Source organism: Sus scrofa, chromosome 6 (genome assembly GCF_054392235.1).
Source record: "Sus scrofa isolate SSC_HxYL_T2T_F1_AM1 chromosome 6, Sscrofa_HxYL_maternal_Yorkshire_Landrace_v2.0, whole genome shotgun sequence".
Classification (NCBI taxonomy): domain Eukaryota; kingdom Metazoa; phylum Chordata; class Mammalia; order Artiodactyla; family Suidae; genus Sus; species Sus scrofa.
The window spans coordinates 58940682-58950474 of NC_139388.1; the positions used below are offsets into that span (position 1 = coordinate 58940682).

Sequence of the window (9793 nt, forward strand, 5' to 3'; positions counted from 1 at the left end):
TAAACTATTCCCAACACTCACACTCCTGAAGAGTGGGAATCAATGACTACACAGGACTGGAATCCTTCCTCCTACCCCGCGAATCTCCATTATCTTGTCTGTAAAATAGGCACAATTAGTTTAATTCGCAGCTTTGCACTGAGAAGCAATGAGACACTGCTCATTTGGCTTCAGAAAATGTTGAATAACACAACACACCTCATAGTCATTTGTCAGAGGTAAAACTCTTTAATCTCGGAGCGCCCCTCTCAACTCCTGATCCCGACCCCCCATTCTCTCCCCCACACCAGGGCCGGAGAGTGAGGCCCCCTGCCCTCCACCTTGGGTGGACGAGGGCCCTTTAAGGCACCTGTGGGGGTGGGGGGAGAGGGGCGGGAGCTGGTAACGTCCTGGACACAAGGACGGGTTTTGATTGGCAGGCAGTTGTGATAAAACCAATGAGAGGGTGTCAGACGCAGGAACAGGATTAGGCCATCCTTGAGGGGGCCAGAGGGACAATTGTCAGGACTGAGCCAAAAAACGACCCCAGCCCCAGTAGTGTAAAGACTGTAAATGTAAGGCCACAGGCCAATCCTGGGCAAAGGGGATTGGCCACGCCCCCAGGAGGCTGGAGCCAATCAGGTGGGGTAACTCGGGGTGGACAGGACTCTTGGGATGTTGGTCAAGCCCTTTACAGTGTTCAAGCCAATCAAACGAAGGAACTGCCCATTCACTATGCGAAGTGGAGGGCTACTACCCAATCCTGCAGCTTGACTGTGCTCTTTCGGGAACGGAGCCAATGCCGTGAGAGCAAAGCCCTTGTTGCTAGGCAGAAAACGACAGAGTTGACCTATTAAGTCAACTGGCCGCGCCCTGATGCCGGACCACGCCAATCCCTTAATAGAAAGAATCTGTCGCTGGGCGGAGAGAAGACAGACCCAATCGGGAAACTGGACAGGCGCTGGAGCGGCTGGGGGCCGGAAGGGCGGTGGGGATCCGCAGGGACCAGGGACGGGTCAATCCTGGGGCCAGGGACCGTGGGAGGCCGGTCATAGCTCTGACTCGGATTGGCAGGTCCCGGAGGCGGGGCGGGGGTGTAGTGTTGGGTGGGGCGGGCGCCGGGCCGGGAAGCTCCCTCCCTGGGCCTCAGTATTTCCGCTTCAGCTTCTGGAAGTCACTGGTGTTGAGCCGTGGCCGCGGCAGGTCCCCGAAGACCTGAGTGTCCTCCGCCTCCCGCAGCACCAGCGCGCGCATGCTCGCCGCGATACGGTCCAGGTCCGGCGAGGAGGGCTGTGGGAATGACGACACGGATGGGGTCAGGGCCGGTTCCTTGGGCTCCAGACCCTCTCCTAGCGATGCCCACAGCCAGAAAGGCCCTTCCCCCTGTCCTCCACCATTTAGGGCTCTGCTGCCCAACTCAAAACTCTACCTCCTCCAAGAAGCCTTCCCGCCCCTCTCCTCTCTCTCCCCTCGGCCTGGACATGAGCAAGCACAGCTGCCTGTCTCCCCACGGTTCTTCCACGCAGAGGAGGTGCTGCGGGTCTGCTGACCGTCAAGGCCATGTGCACCCAGAGGGTCTCATGTCTAAGGATCTGGGTTCAGTCACCCACTAACTGGCAACAGGGGTTTTCCTCCCTAGCTTTTGGTCTCCCCTCCGATAAATGGGGCTGATGACGGCCTGACATAACCAGCACAGCGACTGCTCAAGAAAGGTGAAGACTTGTCACCAGTGCGTACAGAAAGGAGCCCTCTCCATGTCAGTCTTCAGAGCAGAGAGGTCCTGTCATTCTGCCTGCAGCCCAGGCACCTAGCACCACCTCAGGGCCGCTGTCACCCTGAGCTGGGCTTGACTCCTAGCAGAATGGGAGAGGCCATGACAGAAGCGAGACCTGCGCCCTCTCAGAGGCCAGCCCGGGGCCCAGTACTCAGGACTCACATGTTCAGTTAAATAACTGTTTCCACCAGTGACAAAGAAGGGCAGCAGCGGGGAGTTCCCATTGAGGCTCAGTGGAAATCAATCTGACTAGTATTCATGAGGACACAGGTTCAATCCCTGACCTTGCTCAGTGGGTTAAGGATCCAGAGTTGCTGTGAGCTGTGGTGGAGGTTGCAGATGTGGCTCGGATCTGGCGCTGCTGTGGCTGGAAGCTGTAGCTCTGATTCAACCCCTAGCCTGGGTCCAATAGCCGCATATGCCACAGGTGTAGCCCTGAAAAGACAAAAAAAAAAAAAAAAAAGGACAGCAGCTGATGATGGGCCCTGCCAGTCTGTAAATGAGGACACTGAGAGGTGTCACAGGGAGGGGAACCATGGGATGGGATGGACACAAGACCTCCTGCCTCGAAGTCCATAGCTTTTCGCCAAAGGGAAGCTGTGTTCCAATCCCAGCTCTGCCCCATCCAGGCTGAGCCTCAGGGAAGTCCTGTGGACGCTGTGCCTCGGTTTCCCCTCTGCTGCGAGTAGCTTTAGTGATGGGAGGTGAGGACCCACCCAGGATGATACGGGAGCAACTGAGGACAAGGGAGACGGCACAGAGGACAAAGGAGACGGCACAGAGTCCGGGAGGAGACGGGTGGGGGTGGAAGGTTATCTGAGCCCTCTGTGCTCCAGCTTCCCCCGCCTGGAGCCGGTACCAAAATACTGGTGCCTTGCCCAGAGCAGATGTTCTATAAATGGAACTATTCCTGGAAGGGAGAGGCTGTTTCTCTGCACGGGCCCGGGATGCATTACAAGGCTGTGGGTGGTTAACACTGCAGGGCTCCGGCCCAAGAACCAGCCTTATGAGGTGGAGGGGAGGATGGGTCCTGTGACACGTGGCATCCTCATCCCAAGGGCTTCCTGGAGGAGGTGGCTTCCCAAGCCCCTCCTTCCCGCCTCCCATTTGCCCCTCACCGGCCCATTCTCCTCATCAGATGACCGCGCTTCTGTCCTCTTCTCCTTGAAGGCCCACACGGGCACGGAGACAGGCAGGGACTTGGCATACTGCTGTGTGGGCAGGGCTGAGGCGGGGGGCACTGAGTAGGCTGCGGGGCCGGCAGGGGTCTCCTCGCTCAGGCTGCCATCTGTAGAGAGGGTGGACTTCAGCCTCTGTTCCTGCCTTCGTCCTCCCCTCCTCTGGGGATGGGGATAGCCTGCGACACTCACCGTCTGTGCTCTCAGGGTCCGACTCACAGAAGGGGGGCAGGTCCTGGAGCGTGGCGTCCTCGTCCATCACAAAGAGTCCTGTGGATGGCGTTAGGGGCTGGGGCCAGTTGGGTCCTGCCAGACTCCAGACACTGCCACCACCTCCCAGTGCCCTGCGCTGGTCAGGCCCTTGCAAGGCTCGAAGCTTCTGGAATTATCACTCCCTCCCCCTGGTTATGTGCCTGGCCGGCAGCAGAAATAAATCCAGGAGTTCCCATCATGGCACAGTGGTTAGGGAATCCGACTAGGAACCATGAGGTTGTGGGTTCGATCCCTGGCCTTGCTCAGTGGGTTAAGGATCTGGCGTGGCTGTGAGCTGTGGTGTAGGTCGCAGATGCGGCTCGGATCCCACATTGCTGTGGCTCTGGCGTAGGCTGGCAGCTACAGCTCTGATTAGACCCCTAGCCTGGGAACCTCCATATGCCGTGGGAGCTGCCCAAGAAATGGCAAAAAGACAAAAAAAAAAAAAAAAATCCAGTTTCCATCATGTCCCCAGGTGAAAGCAACTGGTTCGATGAACATGAAATCTATAAGATCTGTTTGGGATGCACGGACTCAAAATACAGCTGAGAGAATGACGAGATAATTATGAGCCCTGTTTGACAAACGGGGACCTGGAGGCAGAGAGATTAATTTACTTGCCGAAAGTCCACATCTAATAAGTAAGGTCACCAGGATTTGAACCCTGGCCAGGCAGTTCCAGAGTCTGAGCCCTGAACCCTATGTGGATTTCTCTAGCAACAGTGAGGAAGCCAGCCACTGACAGTAACAAATGAGTAACCACTACTTATTGAGCTGCCCACTGAAAACTCCTAATCAGTCTTCAAAGCCCTAATGTTATATATAGTCCAGTCTCTGGGAAGCAACCAACTGCCACATTTCCCCCCAAAGAGCCAGTTGCTTCCTCCCCCGGCCTCCTCGGCTGCTGCGGCAGCCCTGACTCCTCTAGCTCCTGGGCATTAGACACCCCAGTTCTGTTCTATTCATGCTCCTGATTCAGGAGACTCCCTCCCCACCCCACGGCCTCCGTGGGGCACCGTCTCATGTCAGGACCCCAATTCTTTGGCCAACCTGGAGGCCCTAGAGAAGTCTCCCAGGTGGCCTTCTCTGTGCCCAGCTTGATCTAAGGAAACCGAGACTCAGAAAGGGGCAATGACTCGCTCGGGGTCAGAGTGACTCACAGGTAAGCCTGCAGCCTCCCTGAACACCAGGGCTCAGAGGCAAGTCGACCCCTTCGGGAAAACCCACCTGGGAGGCAACTTGCCAAGAGCTACCCCAGCCCCTGCCCCTCTCACCTCCGTTATCGCTGACGCCCAGCGGCTCCCCCGAGGTCTCTGTCTCTGTTGGCTCGTCCTCGTCCTCCTCATCCTCCTCCCGGGCCAGGGCAGTCCGGGGTGGGCTCCGTGCGGGGCTGGGCGCCTGCGGTGCTGGTGGGGGCGCGGGAGGCCGGGCGGCGGCGGCTGCCCGGTGGGCCAGGGCGATGTCGTGGAGGCAGCGGCGGGCGGCCTCGGCCAGGGCCCCTCGACCGTGGGCCGCGTAGGCGCAGGGCCCCGGGCGGGGCGGCGGGGGCGGCGCCGCCGTCAGCAGCACCAGCTCCGTGCCGGTCCGGGCCCGGAAGCGCTCGGCAGCCCCCACCACGGCCTCCCACAGCTCCTCGGGGCGCCCTGACGCCATCCGCGCCCTGCGGGCCAGAGCAGGACAGCGGGGGCTGAGGCCGAGGCCGCGGTCCCCGGCGTCCCCGGTCCCCGACTCCAGCCACCCCCGGCTAGCGGCCTTATCCCCGCGGAGCTCAGCATCTGCCCCCCGACCCGCCACCCCCCACGATCCCCGCCCATCCAGATCGCCAGGCCCTGTCCTCCTCTCGGCCCAGCCCCATCCTACACGGAAGCCATCAGTCACGTGTGACTAGGGAGCCCTGGAGAGGTAACTGATCCACAGCTAGCCGGGGCTACCAGAGTGAAATCCACACAGGGTTTCCAAGATGCAGTGCAGGAGTTCCCCCGTAGTTCAGTGGTAAGGAACCCAACTAGTATCCAGGAGATTATGGGTTTGATCCCTGGCCTCACACTGTGGGTTAAGGATCCAGCGTTGCTGAGAGCTGCGGTGTAGGTCGCAGATGTGGCTGGGATCCTGCGTGGCTGTGGCTGTGGCTGTGGCTGTGGTGTAGGCTGGCAACCAGTGTCCAATTCAACCCCTGGCCTGGGAACATCCATATGCTGCGGGTGTGGCCCTGAAAAAATAAAATAAAATAAAAAACAAAGACTTAGTACAGAAAGGTAGGATGGAAAATACCTCATGAGCCATCTGCAGTTGACTAAATGTTGAAAGGATGACATTTATTTATGCTGGCTAAATAAAATATATGGTCAAATGAATTTCATCTCTTTCCTTTTTACTTATTTAATGGGGCTTAGACAAAATCTGAAATTATACACATGGTTGGATCATGTCTGCGGGACGGTGCCACCCTGGACCACTGTCCTAGCCTCCAGCCCAGCCGGCACACAGCCCCGAAGGAGCCCTTCTACCTGACAAGGTCACAGCCCCTCAGGCCGGCACTGGGGGGCCTGCTCCCGGCCTCACACACTGCTAGACTCCTGAGGCCTTCCGCCAAGGTGGACCCCGCTTCCTGGACCACTTGTCCTTCTCGAACTTGTCACTCCTTCGCTCACCCCCAGATCAGGTCAGCCCGCCCCATCTATGGGTTCCCACAAAGTCCGAGGGACCTTTGTTCTAGCACATGTCCCTCCGGGGAATACCCCCTGGATCCACATGCATCTCCCAGGCCAGAGCGCAGGCCTGTCGGATTATCTCTGAGACACTAGCCTGGCCACAGAGAGCCGGGCTTGAGCAGAAAATGGTGTGCCAGCTGCTCTCTGTGCCCGGACTCCACCCGCAGAGCTCTCGTTCCCGTTTCGGCAGGGCCTCTGGAAGTCTTCCGTGATTCCCCAGGACAGACGGGATGCCTTCCCTAGACCCACAGTGCCCTAGGCTACCTGCACCATAGCTCAGGGGCGCACAAGCCTGTGACAGCTGTACCTCCTTCTGCCTCCTCCATCAGACTACGGGCAACCTGAGGTCAGAGATCTGCGTCCTCAGGACAGGTCTGCTCTCAACAGACCACCTGCTGGAAGTATCCCCTTACCAGGTGAGAAGAAGGGACAAGGGGCCTGGCTTCCTGCCCAGACTGCTGTGTAACCTTGGACCCCTGAATGGCCTGCTCTGGGCCTCACTGTCTTCTCCCTGTAAATCAGCGGTTGAGCTAGGGCTGCTGGGCAGCTGTGGAGCCTCCACAGAGGGAGTGGGCTCCCCATCATTGGAGGGATCCAAGCAGGGTTGTGATCCAGCCCGCTGGGGTGGTAGTGGTTTCATTGCAGCTTGCAGGCCCTTTGTGACCCATGAGCACAGAAACCAGTGTTTGCTGAGCATCTCCTCTGTGCGAGGACCCTGCACCCGCTGGCTCACCTCCGAGCTGACCCACTAAGGTGGGAGGTGTTAACCTCACAAACAGGACAACCGAAGTTCACAAAGCCCTTGCCAGAAGTGACACACAGGGAGAGCGCGACCAGCACCAGCCCTGACAGCCCTGGAGCAAGTCTCTACTGCACCTTCCACAGGCCCGGCAGGGACCCAAGGGGGTCATCCCCGCCTCCCCCATCCCATGACCCTATGAGGGAGGAGCTCTGCTCACCCCACTTTACAGATGCAAACTGAGGCCCAGGGAGATTCAATATCTTGACAGGGCATTTGGCAAGAGAGAAGGAGAGCTGGGACCTGGATCTGTCAGTTGGGACCAGAGCCTGTTCTTGTTTTTTTTTGTTTTTTTTTTTTTTTAAGGCTGCACCCGCAGCATATGGAGGTTCTCAGGCTAGGGGTTGAATTGGAGCTATAGCTGCCGGCCTACACCACAGCCACAGCAACTCGGGATCAGAGACTCGTCTGCGACCTACACCACAGCTCATAGCAACGCAGGATCCTTAACCCACTGAGCGAGGCCAGGGATCGAACCTGCAACCTCATGGTTCCTAGTTGGATTCGTTTTCACTGTGCCACAACAGGAACTCCCAATGCCATCCTGCCAACCTTATGAGGAAAGATTTATGATCTCCTAGTCCAGATGGGAAAGTGAGGTTCAGAGAGATTAAGGTACTGGCCAGAAGGCACACAGCTAGAAAGGGCAAAAGTAGGGCTGAAATTGCTGTCTGCCCAACTCAAAAACCCCAAACTGGGAGGCGCTCAGGATCCCACAGCGGCTCCTTGGGACATCCCCACCTGATGGTGGGAACTGAGGCAGGGAAATGACTGGTCCAAGGTCACACAGCCTGGGAGTGCTGCATCTGAGGCTCTCACTTCCTTGGGACACCAATATTAAACTCCTCTCTTAGGCAAGATCTCTTAGAACAAACTCCTAGACCTTAGAACAGTGGTAGCAAGGGGGGTCGTAAGGGTCCCACACACACCTCAAAGAGGAGGCGCCCATACAAGGAGGAGGGTGAATCCCACCAACCTCTCTGCCAAGGCCTGGGGGCTCTGTGGAGTGGGTTACTCAAAAGGAGAGTGGCTCCAATGGGAGAGTCACTTAACACTACAGCTTCTGCAGGAAGTACTGTATCTTTCACGGAGCTCCGACGTGGAAGACCCTCCTCCCTCCAAACGGAGGCGTTTAAGATCAGCGTGAGAGGGAAGTGAGACCTGACCCCCCATAAAAAGGGCAAAAGAGAGGTAAAGTATTTGGTCTTTTAGGGTTAGGTGAGGAGGTGGGGAAGCTGACACCAGGAGTGAGGAAAGAGGAAAAGTCCTGCAAGGAATGAGGGATGCTAGTGAAGTCCCTTCCAACCACCTGTCAACCTGGAAGTAACCCTTTCCCCACCCCAAGGTGGAAGGAACTCGAAGATGCACCTGTGGCCAGGAACAGGTGAATGCCTGGGGTCTTTCCCTACCGCTGGAAAACCTCCCCTCTTCGCCCGGGGGTCCAGGGAAGACCCACTTCTCTAGGAAGAAAACAGGAAATCCCGCCCAGGTAGGGGCCATGACCGGAAGTCCCGCCCTCAGACGGGTGAGGGGCGCCCCGAGGCCCCACCGAGTAACCCCCCGACCCTGTGGACGTGGTCCACGGCCAAGGGGAGGATCCTAATGGTTCTGGAGACCGGGGAGTAAGGCTGTCTAAGCCTCGCCTCAGGTCAAGCACGACGGTTCACACGGGCGGCACCTTTCCAACGCTCAGCGTAGGGTCACTGGGCGATCTCTGCCCTCTGATCTACACAGGCTGTACCCCTCCCGCGACCTGCTCGCCCTCCCAACGCCCCTCTCCGGACGGCCAAAACCTCCCCACACCGCGGTTCACAACGCCGCCTCCACTCACGTGCCCGTAGCCAGCATGGCCGGCCTGGCGCCGTCGCCGCCCTCAAAAGACATGGCGGCGCCTTGCGTCACTTCCGTGGCCCGCCTCTTCTCTGCACACTCCACCTCCCAAATCCCACCCGCATGAGATCAAGGTGGTGGCCACCGGGGCTTCTCCGGATCACAGTGGGACAAAGGCGACTGCAAGGTGAAAGATGGTGAAAGAAAGGCCGCCGTTTGCTCAGAAACAAACCTAGACCATTTTTTTTTTTTGGTCTTTTTGCTATTTCTTGGGCCGCTCCCGCGGCATATGGAGGTTCCCAGGCTAGGGGTCCAATCGGAGCTGTAGCCGCTGGCCTACACCAGAGCCACAGCAACACGGGATCCGAGCCGCGTCTGCAACCTACACCACAGCTCATGGCAACGCCGGATCGTTAACCCACTGAGCAGGGGCAGAGATCGAACCCGCAACCCCATGGTTCCTAGTCGGATTCGTTAACCACTGCGCCACGACGGGAACTCTTAGACCATTTCTATTTGCTCCAAAAGGACGAGACAAATGCACACGCTCACACGGAACCACGGTACCTTAATACAAGTAACTTCACGTTCTTTGTGCATAGTGACCACAAGTACTGGTAGAAAACAATGCCTGTTAAGAACGGAGCCGCTAACGTGGCTTCACTTGCCTGCAGTGTACCTGGCACACAAACCCTCTCTGGGTTAAACCCCTTCCGCACCAAAACGTGCAAAACCCCCACACGGCAGCTTCTTTTTTTGCTTCAGTTTGCCCAGCTCAGGCCACTTTCTCTCGATGGTGATTCTGGACTTTGTCTGGAAACGCTTCATTCTCGGGGATACTGACGGTTTCATCCCAATTACTCGAGTCCTTCAGGCTTCTCTCACCTTTTTCTTTGCCGTTTCTCTCTTCCAGGACCTTGCTGTAGCGCCCCGCAGAGAGACGGGACTGCCCCACATTAACATGGCCGCAGCTAACTGGCTCTGACTGTGCCCTCGAGCAAAATGGCATCATTTTGGCTTCGATGCCAGTATACAATATGGAAAAAGGAGTAGGTTTTTCCGAGCCAGCTTGAGTGAGGGGGTGGAGTTCTTGGGCCCGCCCCCTTGTTTACTTCGTGGTAAGGACTGTAACACTGCGCCTGCGCACTCTCGCTGGCCGCTCCACCTTTCATGTCTGTGCCATGTGACTTGAAACCTCGTGGTTCAAGTCTACCCACCCTGTTCTGAAAAATGGTTACACCCACTCCTGTTCTAGACCAGATAGAGCCGC

At 57.6% G+C, this 9793-nt stretch overlaps 1 protein-coding gene across 6 annotated transcripts; it reads right to left on the bottom strand.

The window, feature by feature from the left end:
• Positions 1 to 208: 208 nt before the first annotated feature.
• On the bottom strand, positions 209 to 9530 carry AKT1S1 (AKT1 substrate 1). Of its 6 annotated transcripts, XM_084961845.1 has the most exons (6): positions 9409 to 9530; positions 8525 to 8703; positions 4458 to 4843; positions 3124 to 3201; positions 2872 to 3041; positions 209 to 1269 (listed from the first exon to the last, which is right to left on the bottom strand). In XM_084961845.1, the coding sequence occupies exons 2-6, from the start codon at positions 8575 to 8577 to the stop codon at positions 1126 to 1128; spliced, it is 831 nt and encodes a 276-aa protein (XP_084817971.1). In that variant the 5' UTR covers positions 8578 to 8703; positions 9409 to 9530; the 3' UTR covers positions 209 to 1125. The 6 variants fall into 6 exon arrangements, with proteins under 6 accessions (XP_084817971.1, XP_005664808.1, XP_020950426.1 ...); XM_005664751.4 differs by lacking the exon at positions 8525 to 8703; XM_021094767.2 differs by lacking the exon at positions 8525 to 8703 and having other exon boundaries at positions 9294 to 9530.
• Between the last annotated feature and the right edge of the window lie 263 nt (positions 9531 to 9793).